The sequence below is a fragment of the Pseudophryne corroboree genome, chromosome 12, assembly GCF_028390025.1.
Source record: "Pseudophryne corroboree isolate aPseCor3 chromosome 12, aPseCor3.hap2, whole genome shotgun sequence".
NCBI lineage: Eukaryota > Metazoa > Chordata > Amphibia > Anura > Myobatrachidae > Pseudophryne > Pseudophryne corroboree.
The window spans coordinates 169,584,271-169,610,413 of record NC_086455.1 but is presented as its reverse complement, the minus strand read 5'-3'; the positions used below and the strand labels follow the sequence as shown (position 1 = coordinate 169,610,413).

General features: G+C 44.9%; 1 protein-coding gene across 2 annotated transcripts in view; it reads left to right on the top strand.

Annotated features, from left to right (window-relative positions):
• Positions 1–24,700: 24,700 nt before the first annotated feature.
• Positions 24,701–26,143, top strand: part of CDC42BPB (CDC42 binding protein kinase beta) — a 177,092-nt gene continuing 175,649 nt past the window's right edge. For both annotated transcript variants that reach the window (XM_063948486.1, XM_063948485.1), the window contains exon 1: positions 24,701–25,064. In XM_063948486.1, the coding sequence (XP_063804556.1) occupies positions 24,890–25,064 (175 nt within the window). In that variant the 5' untranslated portion in view covers positions 24,701–24,889. The remainder of the gene's footprint in view (positions 25,065–26,143) is intronic.

The window sequence follows — 26,143 nt, the reverse complement described above, 5'->3', positions numbered from 1 at the left end:
TATTCTATAAATAGCTCTGCGGGATTCTGGTGCTACATACATAGGCGCACATATATTCTATAAATAGCTCTGCGGGATTCTGGTGCTACATACATAGGCGCACATATATTCTATAAATAGCTCTGCAGGATTCTGATGCTACATACATAGGCGCACATATATTCTATTAATAGCTCTGCGGGATTCTGGTGCTACATACATAGGCGCACATATATTCTATAAATAGCTCTGCGGGATTCTGGTGCTACATACATAGGCGCACATATATTCTATAAATAGCTCTGCGGGATTCTGGTGCTACATACATAGGTGCACATATATTCTATAAATAGCTCTGCGGGATTCTGGTGCTACATACATAGGCGCACATATATTCTATAAATAGCTCAACGGGATTCTGGTGCTACATACATAGGCGCACATATATTCTATAAATAGCTCTGCGGGATTCTGGTGCTACATACATAGGCGCACATAAATTCTATAAATAGCTCTGCGGGATTCTGGTGCTACATACATAGGCGCACATATATTCTATAAATAGTTCTGCGGGATTCTGGTGCTACATACATAGGCGCACATATATTCTATAAATAGCTCTGCGGTATTCTGGTGCTACATACATAGGCGCACATATATTCTATAAATAGCTCTGCGGGATTCTGGTGCTACACACATAGGCGCACATATATTCTATAAATAGCTCTGCGGGATTCTGGTGCTACATACATAGGCGCACATATATTCTATAAATAGCTCTGCATGATTCTGGTGCTACATACATAGGCGCACATATATTCTATAAATAGCTCTGCGGGATTCTGGTGCTACATACATAGGCGCACATATATTCTATAAATAGCTCTGCTGGATTCTGGTACTACATACATAGGCGCACATATATTCTATAAATAGCTCTGCGGGATTCTGGTGCAACATACATAGGCGCACATATATTCTATAAATAGCTCTGCGGGATTCTGGTGCTACATACATAGGCGCACATATATTCTATAAATAGCTCTGCGGGATTCTGGTGCTACATACATAGGCGCACATATATTCTATAAATAGCTCTGCGGGATTCTGGTGCTACATACATAGGCGCACATATATTCTATAAATAGCTCTGCGGGATTCTGGTGCTACATACATAGGCGCACATATATTCTATAAATAGCTCTGCGGGATTCTGGTGCTACATACATAGGAGCACATATATTCTATAAATAGCTCTGCGGTATTCTGGTGCTACATACATAGGCGCACATATATTCTATAAATAGCTCTGCGGGATTCTGGTGCTACATACATAGGCGCACATATATTCCATAAATAGCTCTGCGGGATTCTGGTGCTACATACATAGGCGCACATATATTCTATAAATAGCTCTGCGGTATTCTGGTGCTACATACATAGGCGCACATATATTCTATAAATAGCTCTGCGGGATTGTGGTGCTACATACATAGGCGCACATATATACTATAAATAGTTCTGCGGGATTCTGGTGCTACATACATAGGCGCACATATATTCTATAAATAGCTCTGCAGGATTCTGGTGCTACATACATAGGCGCACATATATTCTATAAATAGCTCTGCGGAATTCTGGTGCTACATACATAGGAGCACATATATTCTATAAATAGCTCTGCGGGATTCTGGTGCTACATACATAGGCGCACATATATTCTATAAATAGCTCTGCGGGATTCTGGTGCTACACACATAGGCGCACATATATTCTATAAATAGCTCTGCGGGATTCTGTTGCTACATACATAGGCGCACATATATTCTATAAATAGTGCTGCGGGATTCTGGTGCTACACACATAGGCGCACATATATTCTATAAATAGCTCTGCGGGATTCTGGTGCTACATACATAGGCGCACATATATTCTATAAATAGCTCTGCGGGATTCTGGTGCTACATACATAGGCGCACATATATTCTATAAATAGCTCTGCGGGATTCTGGTGCTACATACATAGGCGCACATATATTCTATAAATAGCTCTGCATGATTCTGGTGCTACATACATAGGCGCACATATATTCTATAAATAGCTCTGCGGGATTCTGGTGCTACATACATAGGCGCACATATATTCTATAAATAGCTCTGCAGGATTTTCGTGCTACATACATAGGCGCACATATATTCTATAAATAGCTCTGCATGATTCTGGTGCTACATACATAGGCGCACATATATTCTATAAATAGCTCTGCGGGATTCTGGTGCTACATACATAGGCGCACATATATTCTATAAATAGCTCTGCATGATTCTGGTGCTACATACATAGGCGCACATATATTCTATAAATAGCTCTGCGGGATTCTGGTGCTACATACATAGGCGCACATATATTCTATAAATAGCTCTGCGGGATTCTGGTGCTACATACATAGGCGCACATATATTCTATAAATAGCTCTGCATGATTCTGGTGCTACATACATAGGCGCACATATATTCTATAAATAGCTCTGCGGGATTCTGGTGCTACATACATAGGCGCACATATATTCTATAAATAGCTCTGCGGGATTCTGGTGCTACATACATAGGCGCACATATATTCTATAAATAGCTCTGCGGGATTCTGGTGCTACATACATAGGCGCACATATATTCTATAAATAGCTCTGCGGGATTCTGGTGCTACATACATAGGCGCACATATATTCTATAAATAGTTCTGCGGGATTCTGGTGCTACATACATAGGCACACATATATTCTATAAATAGCTCTGCATGATTCTGGTGCTACATACATAGGCGCACATATATTCTATAAATAGTTCTGCGGGATTCTGGTGCTACATACATAGGCGCACATATATTCTATAAATAGTTCTGCTGGATTCTGGTGCTAAATACATAGGCGCACATATATTCTATAAATAGTTCTGCGGGATTCTGGTGCTACATACATAGGCACACATATATTCTATAAATAGCTCTGCGGGATTCTGGTGCTACATACATAGGCGCACATATATTCTATAAATAGCTCTGCGGGATTCTGGTGCTACATACATAGGCGCACATATATTCTATAAATAGCTCTGCGGGATTCTGGTGCTACATACATAGGCGCACATATATTCTATAAATAGCTCTGCGGGATTCTGGTGCTACATACATAGGCGCACATATATTCTATAAATAGTTCTGCGGGATTCTGGTGCTACATACATAGGCGCACATATATTCTATAAATAGCTCTGCGGGATTCTGGTGCTACATACATAGGCGCACATATATTCTATAAATAGCTCTGCGGGATTCTGGTGCTACACACATAGGCGCACATATATTCTATAAATAGCTCTGCGGGATTCTGGTGCTACACACATAGGCGCACATATATTCTATAAATAGCTCTGCGGGATTCTGGTGCTACATACATAGGCGCACATATATTCTATAAATAGTGCTGCGGGATTCTGGTGCTACACACATAGGCGCACATATATTCTATAAATAGCTCTGCGGGATTCTGGTGCTACATACATAGGCGCACATATATTCTATAAATAGCTCTGCGGGATTCTGGTGCTACATACATAGGCACACATATATTCTATAAATAGCTCTGCGGGATTCTGGTGCTACATACATAGGCGCACATATATTCTATAAATAGCTCTGCGGGATTCTGGTGCTACATACATAGGCGCACATATATTCTATAAATATCTCTGCATGATTCTGGTGCTACATACATAGGCGCACATATATTCTATAAATAGCTCTGCGGGATTCTGGTGCTACATACATAGGCGCACATATATTCTATAAATAGCTCTGCATGATTCTGGTGCTACATACATAGGCGCACATATATTCTATAAATAGCTCTGCGGGATTCTGGTGCTACATACATAGGCGCACATATATTCTATAAATAGCTCTGCGGGATTCTGGTGCTACATACATAGGCGCACATATATTCTATAAATAGCTCTGCGGGATTCTGGTGCTACATACATAGGCGCACATATATTCTATAAATAGTTCTGCGGGATTCTGGTGCTACATACATAGGCACACATATATTCTATAAATAGCTCTGCATGATTCTGGTGCTACATACATAGGCGCACATATATTCTATAAATAGTTCTGCGGGATTCTGGTGCTACATACATAGGCGCACATATATTCTATAAATAGTTCTGCGGGATTCTGGTGCTACATACATAGGCGCACATATATTCTATAAATAGCTCTGCGGGATTCTGGTGCTACATACATAGTGACAATGCTAAATTCCTTTGTCGTATAACAACCCTTTATGAAGCTAAGAACACTGTACGCTGTTTACTTAAGAAGTACCGTAATGGTACGCTAGTTGCGTAACGATCGCTCAGCCGTAGGCGAGACGCTCAAGCGTCACGTTCGCTCACGGCCCAGCGATCACAGGACACGTTATTGGTTATGTCTAGGGTAATGATTCGCTATGGCGTAGCTTACGCTCGAGACCACGAGGAGGTCACCAGCGATGCAGACGCTCACAACACTATACCTTTATGTTAAAACCTTATACCAATGAAATACACTGAATACCTTAATGTGAGTACAGGGTGTAAGTGCAACCTTGTGTAACCTGACTATCTACAAAGCTGCTTGAGCGTCACCGACGCTCAAGTGAACACTTATCACTATAGAAAATACACAGATACTGGTTTAGGTTCCAAGGCCTATTAACTGTATTAAGTCTAATATACTTGTAAAAGGGGATAACAGTACATATGATACACTACAATATAACAGAGGCTTCCTAACCACAGAACTAAACAATAAATACAAAAAGACAATACTACCCTGACCTAAATGCAATACAATACAATACTATCTAATACAATACAATACTAGCCTAGTCTAGGGGAGATATGAGAGAACAGAACAGAGAGAGAGAGAGAGAGAGAGAGAGATGAGATGAGAGAAATTGGCTCACAGAAAGACAATGATTACGGAGAGAAACTTACGCACAAAGGGTATGATCGCCTGCGCCTCGATATCCAGCTCCCGGCTATCAGCAGATAACCGTTGATGAGAGAGTGAGAGCTGGATGTGGTCGGCCTGCCTATTTATGCCCCACACACAATGCAATCTCATGGTCCTACAATCCCATTGTCCATTGGCCGAAGGAATTCGGCCCTGCATCATAACAAAAGGTCATAGGGTGATTCATACAGGTGGGCTGTGACGATTTCCAACAGCTCAGGTGGGTGGGAAACTGGGTTTCCCGCCGCATACCTGAGTATGTGTAATTAATAGAAATGGACATAAACTTCTTATGTCCATAACTATTCGCACGAGCGATTAATACGCTCCAAACCAACACCGGAATATTGCTAATTAAATACTCTTCCGATGGGTACCAAACACTGCTGTATGATTCCTGTTAGACCCTTCGTACGATATAAAGAGGGATTCCTCAGCTCTGGGACATTGTATTTTAACCAAACTTTCAGAATCTATCAAAGGGACCATGATCTATAAACTACATTAATTGTGAACATTTGTAACGAATGAGTCGCACGCTACGACTACATAAACTCTACCGTAAATACGCATACCGCGCCGGCGAGTGCACGTTATTGCGGGTATGCGCATCCACGGGAGAGCGTACGCACGCGCAGCACGGACCAGTGTGCGGTGCAAATATGGCAACGTGCATTGAGACATTTTTTTCTGACTTTGACAGTCCACCCTTTGGCAGTCAATAATAACTGCCACAAAACATTTAAGGAGAAAAATGTAAGTCAGGGGTTAATTGATTTCCATGGTTGGGTAAGGGAGGAGAGAGGAGAAGGTGTGAAGAGGGTATGACCTAGTGAGATAGCAGAAGCATGTGTGTATGAATCCATGTTTGGGGGGTCATGTATCATCGTGCCGTACGTGTTGTAAATCAAGCTTCGAGGTATTGCGAAGTATACATTTGAATTCCTTCTTATCCTGTGGTACAGGTCTGTGGATGGGCTGTCAAACTCTACCGAGCTCATTTCGGCTGTGGTTGTAACAAAATGGGGATGCACATTTTAGTTGATGATACATGAATGGGGGAGGTATGTGGTTGCTGATATCTGTGCCTGTATTCCCTATCGTCTATGTGTGTCGTTACCTGAGGGTTGTAGAGATGAAGATAAAGAACACTTACGAAAAATGCAATGATATTCTATGTCAGGGAAATGTACATCTGTCGTCGAAGTTGTTTTCGGTATCTGTTGAGAGTCGTCTTCTTTGCGCTGTATTGCTCCTTAGGCATGAGCAAATAGCTTTGTCTGAGCCATCAGATTTACAAAAATGTTGGGCTAGCGTGAGTTTAAAGATACTAGGGAAACTGGGGATCCATGGCAAAGTTCATCAAGTGTCCATATTTAAAGTTGTCAAATCTTCTTCTTCGGTGCTTGTCTGTTGTCTGTATACATCTCGTCTCGTCAGCTTCCTCGTCCAAGGGGGTCTTTGTATCTTGGAGAAAAGCAGAAAAACAGGTGAAAGAAACGGACCGTATAATCGCATTTTCATCACATTCTGGTTTCTATCATTGGGTCATAAATCAAATCCAGGTTAATTACAGTTTCCTCACTCCTCAAGCTCATCACTTTTGTACTTTGTTTGCACCTCATTAAAGCCTGCCCGCATCTAAATATCAATCCAATCGATATAACGACACCCAAGATACATAGTAGAAACTTTCCAACATCCATTATGACTCCTTGAGCCCAGTCTCCTAAACCGGAGAACCAATTTCGCGGGTTCAACCATGACACCCAACCAGTCAGCTCATTACCTACAGCAGCAAGGGTGAGATTGTGTTTTCGACGAAATTCCCACTTCAATTGGAGAATATCGTCCATCTTTTGGTCTATGACCTCTACCGGATCCTCGGTGCTATTTGTGATATACGTGCAACACTTTATGCCGTACTGTGTTGCCAATGTAACACAATATCCGCCTGTTACTGCTGTAAGATAATTAAGAACCATCCTATGCTGAACTAGTTCTGTTTTATAAGCTTGAAGTTCTCTTCCAGTGTATCTAAACGTGTCATCATACATTTCAGTGATATTATCTAACAAATTGGCGAGTGCGGAAATGTATCTATAATTCATCACTCCTCGAGCGGTACGAGTGAAATCTAACGCTACCAGAACCTGAATCCCGGTGGATTCATGGATAAGATCAGAGGCCGGATGCTCTAACCTTTCTGACAGTTGTCTTTTAACTCGGTGCTCGTAATGAGTGTGAGTATAAGGAGCTTGGGCACCACGGTGTATGTCTTTCATTTTGTCATGTGTAACAGTCATCACTTCAGGCAATACTTTTCCAATATAACACAATCCTTCAGAGTTTGGGGCAAGCCATTTGTACGCCTTTCTCCCGCATATGAAATATGCATCATCGGGGAGAACATAAGGGACGGAGAAGGACATGACCATGTTACAAACCTTCCAGGTGAAATCTCCTGACCCTAATTCTTCCAACTGCTTAATGCACGTATCGGTTTGTACGATATGTGCACAGTATCCTGGTGATACCTCTCCAACTCTAGTAATCCTATTTCCTAAGGTATATCGATACCGGAAAGATTTTCCTCTACTGGCTATGTGGCGTACGAGCTCTGTATCTGTAGGCATTCTATCTGCTCTGTGTGAAAAGGTCATGGTAAGGTTGCTCCATGACACTTCCCAATTTCCCGGTTTTCTGGGATTGGAGATGTTAAAACATAAGAGGGACCTATCCACATGGTATTGGTGGAGCTTCAAACTAGGAGGGCTGGAGATATTAAACCTCCGGTCCACCGGTCTCCCACCACTTAGCTCAAGTACCTCCCCTAACGTTAAAGGAAATGGTACTAGCCCTGATTTGCTGTGACCCTGAGGTACTTGAGAGCATACCCAACAATCTGTTTGGTTTAACACGTTACCCACTAAGGAGTGATAGTCACTCAATGGATGCCGGTCTATATGGATATTAAAACTAGATTGGCATTTCTTTATGCATCCATCTTCAACCAGATTATCACAGAGCCTACAGATACAATTTTCTTCAGCTAACAATCCATCACAATTTCTTCTATCGGATCGTTTTCTGATACTCGCCTTTGCTTGTTGGTTTGGTTGATCTTGGAAAACTACGCCTCCATCATCATAATCGGAACCCATTCCAGAACCTCTCTCGACCTCTATGGTACTCTCGCCGGAACAGACTGCTCTGGTCAACATCATGGTTAACATCAAAATCCGGATCACAGTCTCTTGGGGCAAGTCCATCTTTGAGGAGGAAATAGAGAAGAATAAGGAGGGGGAAAAAGAAATTTTAAGGGAGAGGGGCTGGGAAGTGGAGAAAAACAATAAAAGGGAGGAGGGAGTCGACAACTGCTTTCGGTCTTCAAGGCTCAGGTGCCGCCTCAGTCCTCCTGGAACAGACACTCCAGTGATACAACCTCTACCGTCTGTTCCTTATCACGGGACTTCTCTGGATCGGCCACCTTTTTGCAGTGGGATGAATGGACCCAAGTCTCTCTCTCAGCAACCTTCAATGCTGTGGTGCTAGTCAATAAGACCTGGTATGGTCCTTCCCATCTATCAATAAGACAACCTGAGCGTAGAAAATTTCGTATCATTACATAATCCCCAGGTTCAATGTCATGACAATTACTATCTGGTAAATCAGGAATCACCAACTTCAGATTATCATTTTGATTCCTCAACTGCTTACTCATGTTAATCAAGTACTTTACAGTTACTTCATTGTTACATTTCAAATCATCCTGAGGGTTAATCATGACATGCGGTTGTCGACCAAACAAGATTTCAAAAGGAGACAGATTAAGAGGGGACCTGGGAGTGGTTCTGATGCTATACAAAACAATGGGTAAAGCTTCTGGCCACGTCAATCCTGTCTCTGCCATTACTTTACTCAATTTATTTTTAATAGTGCTGTTCACTCTTTCGACCTTCGCACTCGCCTGTGGACGGTACGGAGTGTGCAGCTTGCTATCAATACCCATCAATTTACACATTCCTTGAAAGACATCACCTGTAAAATGGGTACCCCTATCACTTTCAATGATTCTAGGGATACCATATCTACATACAAATTCCTGCACAATTTTCTTAGCTGTAAACATAGCGGTATTTGTAGCTGCTGGAAAAGCCTCGACCCAATTCGAGAAAACATCTATACAGACAAGTACATATTTCAAATTTCGACATGGGGGTAATTGAATGAAGTCAATTTGTATTACCTGGAAAGGGCCGCCGGCAGGTGGGATATGGGATGGTTCTGTAGGTATTGCTTTTCCAATATTCTTTCTCAGACAGGTAAGGCATGACATTGCTCTTTTACCCGCATGAGAGGAGAATCCTGGGGCGCACCAGTATGCTCTTACCAATTTGCACATCCCCTCCTTGCCTAGATGAGTCAGCCCGTGAGCTGCTTCAGCCAGACATGGAAGGTATGCCCTGGGGGCCACTGGTTTACCATGTCCATCCGTCCAGAGCCCTGAGGACTCCTGGCCATATCCCTTTGCCTTCCAGACTGCTCTTTCCTGTGTGGAACACAGATTCTGCATCTCACACAACTTCTGTGTGTTGATGGTATTAAATACCATCAACTGTGTGGTGTTTGTCTGTATGGGGGTAGCAGCTGCAAGCTTTGCGGCTTCGTCTGCTCGGCTGTTACCAAGGGATACTGGGTCTTGGCTATATGTATGTGCTTTACATTTGATAACAGCCACTCTGTCGGGTTCCTGTATCGCTGTTAGAAGCCTTTTTATGTGAGCTGCATGCGCTATCGGTGTACCAGCTGCCGTCATGAAATTTCTGAGCCGCCATAGGGCTCCGAAATCATGGACTACCCCGAACGCGTATCTGGAATCGGTGTAGATATTGGCTGACTTACCCTTAGCCAATTCACATGCTCTGGTTAGGGCGACCAGTTCAGCAACCTGGGCTGAGTGAGGTGGGCCTAGCGGTTCCGCTTCTATGGTGTCTTGGTCATCTACGACTGCGTATCCAGTACACAAGTCTCCCGAGTCTGACTGTCTGTGACAACTACCGTCCGTGTAGAACGTGAGTTCTGCATCTTTCAGTGGATTGTCACTGATGTCAGGCCTTGCGGTAAAATTTTGGGTCAAATATTCCATACAATCATGTGTATCTTCCTTTGCATTAAATCCTCCTTCCCCATCACTCTCACCTTCCACCCTTTGTGTCTGACCAGGCACACCTGGGAGAAATGTTGCAGGATTTAATGCGCTGCATCTCCTTATGGTGATGTTTACTGGGGCCATTAATGCCAATTCCCATCTTGTAAACCTTGCAGATGAGACGTGTCTGGTTTGGGCAGAATTCAATAAGGCAGATACCGCATGCGGTGTATGGATTGTGAGGTTGTGGCCTAGCACGACATCTTCGCTTTTCGTCACTAGCAATGCTATCGCCGCAACGCTACGCAAGCATGTGGGGAGGGATCGCGCTACCGTGTCTAGCTGAGCGCTGTAGTATGCAATTGGCCTGCTGGCATCACCGTGTTTTTGTGTTAGTACACCTGCTGCGCACCCAGCACTTTCTGTTCCGTATAGTTCAAAGGGTTTCCCATAGTCTGGCATACCTAGTGCTGGTGCCTGTGTTAGGCACTGTTTGAGTCTCTCAAATGCTGTTTCAGATTCGTCTGTATGCGAAATCCGATCAGGTTTGTTTGAAGAGACCATTTCCTGCAAAGGTAGCGCCAATATGGAAAACCCTGGGATCCAATTACGGCAATACCCACACATTCCTAAAAACGTCCTGATCTGTTGCTGGGTTTGTGGCAGTGTCATGTCTCTAATGGCTTGGATTCTATCAGCGGTCAGGTGTCTCAGTCCTTGTGTTAGACAGTGTCCCAAATATTTTACCTTAGTTTGGCATAATTGTAACTTGTCTTTGGAAACCTTGTGACCTGTGTCTGAAAGATGAAACAGGAGCTGTTTCGTATCCTTCAGAGATGCTTCCAGTGAATCTGAACACAGTAATAAATCGTCCACATACTGTATCAATACTGATCCACTGTCTGGTTGGAAAGACTGTAAACAATCATGCAAAGCCTGAGAAAATATACTTGGACTATCTATGAAACCTTGGGGTAACCGAGTCCACGTATATTGGACTCCTCTGTATGTGAATGCAAACAAATATTGGCTGTCAGGGTGCAGAGGTACCGAAAAGAAAGCGGAGCAGAGGTCAATAACAGTGAAAAATTTGGCAGTGGGAGGAATTTGCATTAGGATGACAGCTGGATTAGGCACTACGGGGAACTGACTCTCAACTATTTTGTTAATCCCCCTTAGATCCTGCACTAGCCTGTAACCCCTCCCCCCACTCTTTTTAACAGGGAAGATGGGACTATTTGCGGTGCTGGACGTTCTTACTAGAATGCCCTGTTGTAGCAAGCGCTCTATTACGGGAAAAACTCCTAGCTCCACCTCTGGCTTCAGAGGATACTGTGGGATTTTTGGAGCTATCCTACCATCTTTTACTTGCACAACTACTGGAGCTACGTTTGCCATTAATCCAGTGTCCTGTCCATCTTTTGTCCAAAGTGACTCTGGTATCTGAGATATCATCTCTTCTACTTGGGATGGATTCCTATTTGTCATAATGGAATGTGACATTAATTTTGATGGGGAGTCTAACATGTCTCGTACTTCCTGAGCGTGATTCTCAGGAATGTCCAAGAATACACCTTCAGGAGTACAATAAATGACGCAACCCATTTTACATAGTAAGTCTCTCCCCAGGAGATTAGCTGGTGCCGATGCAGCCAGCAAAAAGGAATGCTTGGTATGCAAAGGCCCTATTGTAATCTCGGCTGGTTTGCTAACAGGGTAGTGCTGGACTACTCCTGTTACTCCCATGGCTGGAATTGTCCTACCAGTGGTTCTCATGCCCACTGTCGAATTTATCACTGACTTGGCCGCCCCTGTGTCTACAAGAAAGTTTAAAGTTTTACCAGCTACATTGATTGCAATTTCTGGTTCGCTTCCAAGACTAGCAATCAACTTAACTGGCTGCAGATTACAGGTATGGCCACACCCCTATTGGGTATGCTGACCTCCCTGAATCCCGCTGGCAGCAACTACTTGTGAGGGAGTTAGTTGGGAACTACCAGAGGCATGCCAATCTCTGTTCGGGGGATATCTTTTTGTTTCCCCTGTATGTGGCTCAAAACTCCGCCTCTGTGGACCCTGCTCCCAATGTCGTGTGTTGTGTTGTTGTCTAGGGGGTTGAAAAGATCTCTGTACATTCTTTGTTCTACATTCTCGTGCAAAGTGTCCCGGTCTGTTACAAGAAAAACATGTTATTACACTTGCCTTACCCACAGGATTCGGTGGTACATACGCAGGCTGCCTTGTGGTCAGCGCCTGTATACTTACGGACATCAACTTATCACTTTGCGATTCCCTGTGCCTAGTGATGTTTCTGTCGTGATCAATAGCAGCCTCTCTCAAGCCGGACACTGACAGACCTCGCCAGCACGGTTGCGTGGTCTGAACCCTAGTCTTTAATGTTTCCTTTAAACCATCCATCAGTACAGATACTGCTACTTCCCGATGGTTTGGGTTGGTCTTAATGTCTTCTATACCAGTGTACTTTGCCATTTCTAATAGTGCCCGGTGAAAATATTCTGTTGCCGTTTCGGACTCCTTTTGCTTAATGGAAAATATTTTATTCCATTTAACAACGGCTGGGAAATACTCCTTTAGCTGTAAATTTATCCTTTTTACATTATCCTTGTTGTACACGTCTGTAAGCGGTACATCTTTATCCAATGCACAATCAGCTAAAAACTGAGTTGCATCAACATTGGAAGGTAAACAAGCTCTTAGCAGTATCTGCCAATCCTTGTTGTTGGGTTCTACAGTGTTACCTAGATCCCTGATGTATTTTTGGCTAGCAACTAAATCCTTCCTGGGGTCAGGAAATTCGGACACTATTGTTCTTAATTCCATTCTGGAAAATGGAGTGTACATGGCAATGTTCCTTATGGGAGTGGCTCCAGACACATCTGTTTTTCCATTGGGAACTGCTATTACCCTTACAGGAGCAATTCTAACAGCCTCTTCCTGTGTAGATTCTACTGCTTGTTGTGGTACAATTGTTTCAGTGTAGTGCATGGTGCCGTACTTACCCGTTGACACGACCTCACCTATCCCTCCGCTAGGGGCTTTCACTAATCTCGTGGGTGTCGCTGTGCCTACTGTGGTCTCTGCTATGGTGGCTGCAAGAGAGAGAGCTGAAATTGTTGCTGAATCGTCTTCTTGATCACACTCCTGAGGAAGGTTCAAAACAGGGTACATCTTGCACGGGTTAATACTTGCATGAGTTATTTGGTTAACATCATTAACATTTACATTGTTACTAAGAGTTTGTGTTTTACAACCCAGTGTGTTTCTCTCCGCAATCAACTTCTCTCCTGCAATGTATGGTGGAGGAGGAGCTGTGGCAATCAACTTCCTGACTGCCCCAGATCCTGCCGCCAGAGCCAAACCTCTCTGTATCTCACCTTCCTGTTGCCATAACTGTAAACAATCATGATGTTGAATTCGTCTCTTTGTTGATTTTACGAGACATATCCTCCTCCTTAAATTTTGTAACACTTCTGGACTAAAGCTACCTATTCTTGGGAACTTGTCCCTGTCTTGTACAGTCATTCTCTCCCATTCATCACATAAAGATTCGGTGTGAATTCCATATTTTTCACACATTACATATCGTGCCGACCCAACTGGTCGGTTCACAGAATCAACCTGAACCAGGGTTGATCGCCCCCTACCTGAACAAATGGCCCCCATAATCTGCAGGCGTTGCTTATTCCTCCTTGAATATCAAGGCTTTCAGCGAACCCTTACAAACAAACCAAGATGTCCTTGGGCAGGCCGGCGGTGGTGGTTTATCAAGTACCCCACTTACTTCTCGCCCACGTTGGCCTGTGCCGCAATCACTGTAACCAGAGCTGCGGTACCCAACCTAGGGCCCCTGTGAACCTTTATTTACTGGAACATATGAGGGTTACCCGCAGGACACTTACTCTTTCCAGTAAAGTTGGGGTTGTTAGATAGTTCCTGAGTGACCAGCGAACTTCCCTTCCAAAAATAAAAAATTACACAAATCACGTCAGAATGTACAGATAGCGTTTGTGACCACTTTACTCTAATGGTATTAGGTCAGATTACTAACTACTGCACACAATAACGTGCGGTCCAATCGTTCAGTATACGAGCACTACTTGTCATGTACTGAAAGATCAATGGAATCTATGTTTCCGGCTGCGATTCCTTCAGCCAGAGCTTGTATGGCCTATATGGGTTCTGCACCAACACCCCAGGCGTTGTGCCACTGGACTTTTATAGCGGACCTTTTACCTTACGACCTCCTGGTCTTGTTACCTTATGACCTCCTGGTCTTGTTACCTTATGACCTCCTGGTCTTGTTACCTTATGGTCCGCTATACTCTAATGCTCAAATATTATTTAACCAGGGATGCCTCCCTAGCCACCGTATATGTCACTTACACGTATGTCCCTTGACGAGTACCCGGCTTTCCTTTTGGTTCCACCTTAAAGTTATATAAACTTTTGTATACAAAACACACTCACTCAACACATGTATACTTTTGTTTCTATATCTATTTCTGCGCAGAAATTGTCTTTAGGCCAAAAGTGTTACCAATTAGGAGCAGGATCTGTTAAACTAAATTTCAGATTTTCCAAAAATAGATTTGCGTTATTTACCGCGTCGCGTTATCTACCGCTGTGCGTTAATTATCGCCTTTGCGTTACTTCACTTTATCACAACTTGAGCTACGTGGGCGTAACCGGACGCTACGTTGCGTAATGAACGCTGCGTGCGTCTGCCTTTGGATTGCGTACGCTAGTCTTTGTTAGCGACACGTGTACGCAATATAAAGATCCACCGTAACACAATATATTTTTATCAATGTAAATGATCCCTGATCATCTACCGCAATCCACACTGACTGCCTTGTATCTCAGACAAACCGTGTGTTGTTCTATACTTTAACTATTACCTCTACTATTAAATAACAGCAAATCTCTTTTTAGCACTTTCTATCAACTATAAAATTGGCAAACAGGAATAGTGATATACGAAAAATGAAACAGAAATGCAGATATATGTATGCGTGCGTGTATACGCAAGACAGAAGAGAAATAAAAGTTTTAAAAGACACAAGCGTTTTGTTCTTACTTCCGGTTACCGGGTTCCTTCAGCACTCTTTATCTAAGCGAAGCAGACGCTTATCCCGCCAGCACTGTGAGACAACCTCTCACCCTTTGCTGGGGGATAATGTCTGCTGATCTACCTAGTGCAGATGTGAGAAGTATAGGACGAGCCCGCAATTGACAATGCTAAATTCCTTTGTCGTATAACAACCCTTTATGAAGCTAAGAACACTGTACGCTGTTTACTTAAGAAGTACCGTAATGGTACGCTAGTTGCGTAACGATCGCTCAGCCGTAGGCGAGACGCTCAAGCGTCACGTTCGCTCACGGCCCAGCGATCACAGGACACGTTATTGGTTATGTCTAGGGTAATGATTCGCTATGGCGTAGCTTACGCTCGAGACCACGAGGAGGTCACCAGCGATGCAGACGCTCACAACACTATACCTTTATGTTAAAACCTTATACCAATGAAATACACTGAATACCTTAATGTGAGTACAGGGTGTAAGTGCAACCTTGTGTAACCTGACTATCTACAAAGCTGCTTGAGCGTCACCGACGCTCAAGTGAACACTTATCACTATAGAAAATACACAGATACTGGTTTAGGTTCCAAGGCCTATTAACTGTATTAAGTCTAATATACTTGTAAAAGGGGATAACAGTACATATGATACACTACAATATAACAGAGACTTCCTAACCACAGAACTAAACAATAAATACAAAAAGACAATACTACCCTGACCTAAATGCAATACAATACAATACTATCTAATACAATACAATACTAGCCTAGTCTAGGGGAGATATGAGAGAACAGAACAGAGAGAGAGAGAGAGAGAGAGAGAGAGATGAGATGAGAGAAATTGGCTCACAGAAAGACAATGATTACGGAGAGAAACTTACGCACAAAGGGTATGATCGCCTGCGCCTCGATATCCAGCTCCCGGCTATCAGCAGATAACCGTTGATGAGAGAGTGAGAGCTGGATGTGGTCGGCCTGCCTATTTATGCCCCACACACAATGCAATCTCATGGTCCTACAATCCCATTGTCCATTGGCCGAAGGAATTCGGCCCTGCATCATAACAAAAGGTCATAGGGTGATTCATACAGGTGGGCTGTGACGATTTCCAACAGCTCAGGTGGGTGGGAAACTGGGTTTCCCGCCGCATACCTGAGTATGTGTAATTAATAGAAATGGACATAAACTTCTTATGTCCATAACTATTCGCACGAGCGATTAATACGCTCCAAACCAACACCGGAATATTGCTAATTAAATACTCTTCCGATGGGTACCAAACACTGCTGTATGATTCCTGTTAGACCCTTCGTACGATATAAAGAGGGATTCCTCAGCTCTGGGACATTGTATTTTAACCAAACTTTCAGAATCTATCAAAGGGACCATGATCTATAAACTACATTAATTGTGAACATTTGTAACGAATGAGTCGCACGCTACGACTACATAAACTCTACCGTAAATACGCATACCGCGCCGGCGAGTGCACGTTATTGCGGGTATGCGCATCCACGGGAGAGCGTACGCACGCGCAGCACGGACCAGTGTGCGGTACAAATATGGCAACGTGCATTGAGACATTTTTTTCTGACTTTGACAATAGGCGCACATATATTCTATAAATAGCTCTGCGGGATTCTGGTGCTACACACATAGGCGCACATATATTCTATAAATAGCTCTGCGGGATTCTGGTGCTACATACATAGGCGCACATATATTCTATAAATAGCTCTGCGGGATTCTGGTGCTACATACATAGGCGCACATATATTCTATAAATAGCTCTGCGGGATTCTGGTGCTACATACATAGGCACACATATATTCTATAAATAGTTCTGCGGGATTCTGGTGCTACATACATAGGCGCACATATATTCTATAAATAGCTCTGCATGATTCTGGTGCTACATACATAGGCGCACATATATTCTATAAATAGCTCTGCGGGATTCTGGTGCTACATACATAGGCGCACATATATTCTATAAATAGTTCTGCGGGATTCTGGTGCTACATACATAGGCGCACATATATTCTATAAATAGCTCTGCGGGATTCTGGTGCTACATACATAGGCGCACATATATTGTATAAATAGCTCTGCGGGATTCTAGTGCTACATACATAGGCGCACATATATTCTATAAATAGCTCTGCGGGATTCTGGTGCTACATACATAGGCGCACATATATTCTATAAATAGCTCTGCGGGATTCTGGTGCTACATACATAGGCGCACATATATTCTATAATAGAGGGAATGGCTCATTAGCTGTGCTCTCTACCTGAGTCCTTTGTTGAGGGAGTGTGCTGAAGTGCTGGAGGCGGAGGGTGAGTCTGAGAGGGTGAGGTACAACATAACACACACAGGGAGGAGTAAGAGACGTCTGGCAGATCTATATGAAAAGAGGTGATGAGATATACGCAGCATGGACCATTTCATAAGCGCTCACCTGTAGTAAGTCTCCAGAGCCTCCCAAGCACTACTTAAACATGTGTCTAGCTAATTTTTTTCTTTTATTGTGGTATTATGTGCGGCGGGCACTTTTCGTGTTTTGGTTTTGGTTTTAGATCTGGATGATTAAAACAAAACAAAACATAAAAACAGCTAAAATCACAGAATTTGGGGGTAATTTTGCTCCTACGGTATTATTAACCTCAATAACATTCATTTCCACTCATTTCCAGTCTATTCTGAACACCTCACAATATTGTTCATATATATATATATGAGGGGCCCCGGCGGAGGTATCAATGTATGGGACCTCAAAATTTCTCTTGCCGGCCCTGGCGATTATTCACAGATTCTCCAGTGCGAAAATATGCAAATGCCAGTGCGGGCGTCCTCCTGCGTTCCTCCGCACCACTGACTTAGCAAACCCTGCGACGTCCGCGTTTCTTATTTGAATTTTCTGAGCAATGCTCAAGGGTGCTGGTGGATCCAATCGCTCCACCATTGGTCGGAACCTGAACTCCTAAAGCTGCCCCTGCCTGGCGCAGCGTCTCACTTGTAACTATGGGCCTGATTTGGAGAAGGACGCAATGACAATGTTTCCGAAGCTGAGCGATTTGTGCATGAAAAGTCCCGGAAACTCCTACTGTGCACGTGTGAACCCAAGTGTTCGATAGTGCTCGCAAAGGCGTGTAGCATCGATAACGCTTGAGAAGGGGAGTGTGATCCCTGGGTGTTTCAAGGTAGACACTGGGAGGTGACCTAACATGAATGCAAAAAAAGGGCCATATTATGGGCGTACTACGGGTGTGGCAACGGCATGTCTGGTTATGCTGCTACATTCTAAATTGCAAATCTGCTGCATCAGAGGCCATGATTACTTGGATTTGCAGCTTCAGTTGATCAATGTTGCATTGACGTTGGAGCGTTGACAATCTCCATCACAACTGCACACAGCCTGAAAGTGGGCACTCTATCAGGGCCGGTTCAAGCCCGCTCTGCGCCCCGGGCAGGAAACGGGGCGTGGCTTAATACAGGGGGCGTGGTCAGTTACGCCCCCTGTACATTAGTAGCGCCGCTTGTATGCTGAGCGGTGCTGTCATCGCGCTCCGCTCAGCAAAGGTACTCTCCACGAAGGGAAACTAGACGCTACGCGTCTAGTTCCCTTCACAGGGACACAGCGGGCAGCGGAGGCGGACGGGGGACACAGCGGACGGGGGACACAGCGGGCAGCAGTGGCGGATCTTGCCATGGTGCGGAGCCCTCCGGATGGCGCCAGCGCCCTCCGGAAGGCGGCGCCCCGGGCAAAAGTCCTGCTTGCCCATGGCAAGATCCGCTACTGCACTCTATCTATACGGTGTAGCACATACACATATACATCCCATCACTTATCGGGTACATACCGGTGTTAATAACGCTGGTATGTACCTAGAAATGCGATTAAAATTGCAAAGGACAACCCTCCCAATAAGAGTTGTCCTTTGCGCATTTGCAGAGTGACGCGACAGATGCTGGGAGGGATCTGATTGGATTCCTGTCAGAAGGAAGGTGAAGAGAAGCCCATAGTCTTCTATTAGGCAACGCCATCATTACTCACCGGGGTCCAAGTGCTGGAATGTATCGCATTCTGGAGCACGGTGCATATGGGAACGTGGCCAAACCTCCGGGAACAGCATTTTCTAAGCTTTGGACGCATTTTCATGCTTAGTACATCCTGCCCTGTTAGGCTACAGCCACACATAGCGGCCAAGCGGGTCCCGTTCATGGCCGGAAGGAGAGTGCAGATGTGCGGCAGTCCTGCTGCCGCCAGATCCGACCGCAGACCGCGGGATTTCATTATTATTATTAGTTTCTTATATAGCGCAGCAAATTCCGTTGCATTTTACAATTAGAACAACAGTTATAGAACAAAACTGGGCAAAAACAGACAGACATAGAGGTAGGAAGGCCCTGCTCGCAATCTTACAATCTATAGGGATCTATGGGGGGGGGGGTCATTCCTACCTGATCGCACGCTGTCGTTTTTCACAGCGCTGTTATCAGGTCACAGCGGATCGTTGCTGGGTGATGGATTTAACGAAGAATCCATTCACACAGCCGATCACGGCGTTTGTGGGTGTCAACTGACCGTTTTCAGGGAGTGGTTGGAAAAACGCAGGCGTGTCCAAGCGTTTGCAGGGCGGATGTCTGACGTAAATTCCGGGACCGGACAGGCTGATGTGATCGCAGCGGCTGAGTAAGTTCAGACATACTCAGAAACAACACAAACTATTTTTGTAGTGCTCGGCTGCACAGGCGTTCGCACACTTGCAAAGCTAAAAAACACTCCCCTGTGGGCGGCGACTGTGCGTTTGCAAGGCTGCAAAATGTAGCTAGCGAGTGATCAACTCGGAATGACCCCCTATGACTCCCCAGGCTCTTGCAGCAAATCTGGATCTCTCTGCTATACTGGGTGCCTGTGAAGATCCCTGTTCCCTAGTCCGTTATTCTAATAGGGATGTTATGGCTGCAATTGATATTATCGCCCCTGTGCGTATAAGACCTCGTAAACCACAACGTCGAGCTCCCTGGTTCGACAACAGTGTTCGTGAGCTCAAGAAAAGGGGGTGTAGTCTGGAAAGACGATGGAGGAAGACTAACCTAGTGGATGACAAAATAAAACTAATAAAGCATAACGAAGAATATCAATCGACAATCACTCGTAAGAAATCACAGTTCCTGTCAAATGAGATCACGGCAGCAAACAATAGGCCAGCTCAACTTTTCCGCACAGTGGAGATGCTTTGCAAGCCAGAATGCCTGCAGACTGATGAAACCCTCTACCAGGCAAGATGCAACGAGTTTGCAAACTTCTTTGCAGATAAAATATATCCGGGCTGGAATCTCCACAGTGCCATGAAAGTAGTGCCAAACTACAAAGCCTGCCAATATAAGCTACCTGCCTTCATGGACCAGCTTTGACCCAGTGGATATAAAGGACACTGCTGAAATTGCTTGGATTTCGCGTCCCACCACCTGTGATCTAGACCCGGCCTCAACCAAGCTTCTAATAGGTTGTATGGATATAATTGGTCCTGGCTTTGCAAAAATTGTTCAGTGCTCTTTGCAGATAGGTATTTTTCCTGGATCCTTAAAGGAAGCAATTGTTAGACCTCTTCTTAAAAAACCCAATTTAGATCCTGACTGCATGACCAACTACGGACCGGTATCAAACCTTCCTTTCCTAGGAAAGGTTATTGAGAAAGTGGTTGCAAATCAACTGGAAACCCCCTGATAACCCATGGTATTTATGATCCATTCCAATCAGGATTCAGGAGAATACATAGCACTGAAACAGCCCTGGTGTGTGTGTTAAATGATCTTCTGATGGCAAGAGACAGAGGTGACTGTAATCCTTCTGGATCTCTCTGCAGCATTTGATACCGTGGACCATGGGCTTCTAATTGAGCGACTGATACATTTTTGTGGACTGGTTGGCGCAGTCCTAAACTGGTTCAAATAATTTCTCACAGACAGGTCACAGAGAGTATCGTCTGGTTTAGACTCATCACCATCAGTGCCATTGCCATGTGGTGTCCCACAAGGTTCTATACTATCCCCCATGCTTTTTACAGTATACAAGTGTACTTGTCCGTTGCTCCGGGCACTGATAACCCAATAGTAACCCTAAATGGCTGTCTAGCTGAGCTCCAGGAGAGGATGATGCCAGTTGGATGCGACTTGAACATGGATAAAACAGAGACCCTTATGATAGGACCGCAACATCAAAGGACAAGACTGCAGCATAGCCAACCAACTGGACTTACACTCGGGGATTCAGAATTACAGACCAGTGATCGTGTGCGGAATCTTGGCGTTGTCCTGGATGGTGGCTTGACACTTAAACATCAAATATCAGCCACAATTAAATCCTCATTCTTTCACCTGAGGAACATAGCCAGAATCAAGCACTTAATTCCCTCAGATGATATGCCAAAAGTCATACATGCATTTGTATCATCTCGATTAGACTACTGTAATGCCCTCTACCTTGGTCTCCCAGCAAAAGAATTGCACCGCTTACAGCTGGAGCAAAACACAGCTGCCAGGCTGTTACCCAACCAGCCCCGTTCCTGGCACATAACACCCATCCTCTACTCCCTTCACTGGCTGCCTGTACGATGGCGAATCATCTTCAAAATTGGCTTACTGAGTTTAAAAGCATTAGATGACCAGGGCCCAAGGTACCTGAAGCAGCTTCTGATCCCATACTGCCCCACTCGATTACTGCGATCTATAGATGAAGGACTTTTAGTAGTACCTAGAATCTCCCATAATTCATCTTGGGGTCGAGCTTTTAGTCATGCGGCTCCGACTCTATGGAACTCACTTCCCCGCACAGTGCGAGAGGCCCCAACTATAGAATCCTTCAAAAGTAGACTCAAGACTTTTCTGTTTACTCAAGGGCAATTCCATTTGTGACAGACACGACAAATGATTCACTGCAAGAATAATGATGATTATTTTTCATTAATAAAATATCAGAAGTTCTGCAAACTATGCTAGTTATAAACTATAATCATTCTGTTAACTGTTAAAGTAACAGGGAAGTTTAATTCTGTAATTATCAGAATTATACAGGTACAAATATTATGTGACAGACACGACACTGAACGGGAACACAAATTCAGGATGAGTATAACTTCCTTCCAAATCTTCCAAAATATGAAACCTACATTTCCATGACTTAACACTGAGAATGATAGAGTTGTTGGCTTGGTTGGGTAAAGAAGATAAGAAATTTCAAGTATTTGTAAATATTTTATTAAACATTATTCCTGTGACAGACACGACATAGGAATTGTGACAGACACAACATGTTCCAAAATACTTGCAAAAACCATTTAAATCTGTCAATTAAACTACATCATTATCAAAGCTAACATCTTGAAAATACAGTTTTTGCCTATTATTAAATTGTGGTTCTGGTAAGATTCTTTTGTAATCTGGTGTATATCAATATTTGCCTCGTCATCAACCGTAGGCCAAAAAAATTGTCAAATAAGGCACAAAATCACCACAGCTTTCCACAGACTGCCATCTTGAATAAACAATGCTGACAACTTATGATTTATGAAAAACAGGTGTTTATCATCTTTGGTTTTACAAAATATTAACTTCAGAGAATATAAATTTTCACTACAATATTAATTGTGGCCACTTTCAGGAAAAGATGTTCTGGTTGACATAATCATGGAATTACCCTCAAGCATTTCCATAATGTTCCTTTAGTATCTACATGCTTCTGTATTTTATGAAAAGCTGTTCTGTACTTAATTATTTTCTGTACTATATTATGCTATGTATCTGTTAAGCGCCTTGAGTCCTATTGGATAAAGAGCGCTATATAAATAAAATTATTATTATTATTATTAAGGAAATAGGCATTGATACACAAGGATAGATGCTACCTATTGCATAATGGTCCACCAGATTGCTAGGTTCTTAATGGGTTGTATCATATGATCACCCAGCAATGTTGGAAGACAAAATATGTGAGGTTATGTGGACTGTACAGAGAGGATTTAATTGGATAGGGAAGCATTGAAGGTTTGAGCGGGTGGGTCTGGAATGTGATACGCTTGTCTGAAGAGGTGAGTTTTCAGGGAACGTTTAAAGGCTTGGAGACTAGAGGTGAGTTTTATTGTGCATGGGAGGGCATTCCACAGAGTGGGGGAAGCCCGGATAAAGTCCTGTATTTTTGAATGGGAACAAGTAATACATGTGGATGAGAGATGCAGATCTTGTGCAGAGCGGAGAGGTCGGGTAGGGAGATATTTTGAGATGAGTGAAGAGATGTATGATGGTGCAGTTTGGTTAATAGCCTTGTAAGTAAACGTGTTTTATATTTAACATGGTAGAATACCGGTAACCAATGGAGGGACTGACAGAGCGGATCTGCAGACGATGAACTTCTAGCGAGAAAGATTAGCATTGCAGCAGCATTCAAAATGGATTGTAGTGGTGAGAGCCTATGTTTGGGAAGACCAGTAAGGAGACTATTGCAAAAATCAATGCGGGAGATGATGAGAGCATGGATTAGAGTGTTTGCTGTGTCTTGTGTAAGATAAGGGCGTATTTTGGATATGTTTCTTAGGTGCATGTAACATGATTTAGAGACAGATTGAATGTGGGGAACAAAGGACAGATCAGAGTCAAGGAGGACACCTAGGCAGCGAACTTGTGGGTTAGGGTGGATTTCACCGTGAACACATACATTTCGATGTATGTGTTCACACAGTGCGGCATCCCGCAGAACAGGATCCGGGTGCACACGAACCCCGCCTTCCGGCCAAGCGGTTTCGTTCAGCGGGACCCGCTTGGCCACTATGTGTGGCCGTAGGCCCTGTGTATTTTGGTTTTGGGAGTGGTAGCGCAGCCTGGTGCTGTTGGTCTTGATAACAGTCTGTGAGGGGACCGAAACATTAACGTCGACATGCACAATCTTTATGATGCAGTGAAAAGCTTCATATTGCAACTTGGGTCACTGGACCTTCAGAATGGCTGGTACTAACATAGCTTATTATTGTTCCTCCGTCAGTTGATCAGCGCATTCAATTGTATTAGATTCCCAATGAAGATTTGCTAAATATTTATAGCATGCACCCCAAAAGCTGCTATATTATATATATGTGGGAACAAGCGGCTTAAGATTTTGCGTGTGTGTATATACACACATATATATATATATATATATATATACATACTCAACATACATAATACATCCCAACATGACCCTCACAACACTTTTCTAACTATACAGGTATAGGAAGAGAGTGATTGCGCACTGCAGTGTTTTGTCCCTTTCCACTCCCCGTACTCCAGTGCTCGCTCTCTCGCCCTGGGACTGGCAGTGCCGCCAGTGACCGGCAGAGGGCGCTCCCCATTCAGCGCTCGCTCTGACGTCGGCTCGGACGTTCCTACCCTTTCCGGTGGGCGGTGTCAGCGCTCCCGGTCTGCGGCTCGGTGATCCCGGATCCCAGCAGGCAGTGGGGCGGGCGCTCGGCCATGATCTCCGCCGGCCTGGAAGTGTCAGAGCCAGGAAGCAGCCTGGGAGTGAGGGGCCCGGTGTAGCCCGGATCACACGCTGCGGGGAACATGTCGGCCAAGGTGCGGCTGAAGCGGCTGGAGCAGCTGCTGCTGGACGGGCCCCAGAAGAATGAGGGGGCCCTCAGCGTGGAGACCCTGCTGGACGTGCTCCTGTGTCTCTATACGGAGTGCAGCAACTCCACCCTGCGCCGGGACAAGTATGTCAGCGAGTTCCTGGAGTGGGGTGAGTGCCCAGCGGGCGTTATACCGGGCACAGGGGGCACAGTCGTGGTGTTGCACAGGAGGGCACTGCACAGGGTGCACAGCCGTGGTGTTACACAGGGGGGCACAGCAGTGGTGTTACACAGGGGGGCACAGCAGTGGTGTTGCACAGGAGGGCACTGCACAGGGTGCACAGCCGTGGTGTTACACAGGGGGGCACAGCCGTGGTGTTACACAGGGGGGCACAGCCGTGGTGTTACACAGGAGGGCACAGCCGTGGTGTTACACAGGAGGGCACAGCAGTGGTGTTACACAGGGGGGCACAGCAGTGGTGTTACACAGGGGGCACAGTCGTGGTGTTGCACAGGAGGGCACTGCACAGGGGGGCACAGCAGTGGTGTTACACAGGGGGGCACAGCAGTGGTGTTACACAGGAGGGCACTGCACAGGGGGCACAGCCGTGGTGTTACACAGGGGGGCACAGCAGTGGTGTTACACAGGAGGGCACTGCACAGGGGGCACAGCAGTGGTGTTGCACAGGAGGGCACTGCACAGGGGGCACAGCCGTGGTGTTACACAGGGGGGCACAGCAGTGGTGTTACACAGGGGGGCACAGCAGTGGTGTTGCACAGGAGGGCACTGCACAGGGTGCATAGCCGTGGTGTTACACAGGGGGGCACAGCAGTGGTGTTGCACAGGAGGGCACTGCACAGGGGGCACAGCCGTGGTGTTACACAGGGGGGCACAGCAGTGGTGTTGCACAGGAGGGCACTGCACAGGGTGCACAGCCGTGGTGTTACACAGGGGGGCACAGCAGTGGTGTTGCACAGGAGGGCACTGCACAGGGGGCACTGCCGTGGTGTTACACAGGGGGCACAGCAGTGGTGTTACACAGGAGGGCACAGCAGTGGTGTTACACAGGGGGGCACAGCAGTGGTGTTACACAGGGGGGCACAGCAGTGGTGTTACACAGGGGGGCACAGCAGTGGTGTTACACAGGGGAGCACAGCAGTGGTGTTACACAGGGGGGCACAGCAGTGGTGTTACACAGGGGGGCACAGCAGTGGTGTTACACAGGGGGGCACAGCAGTGGTGTTACAC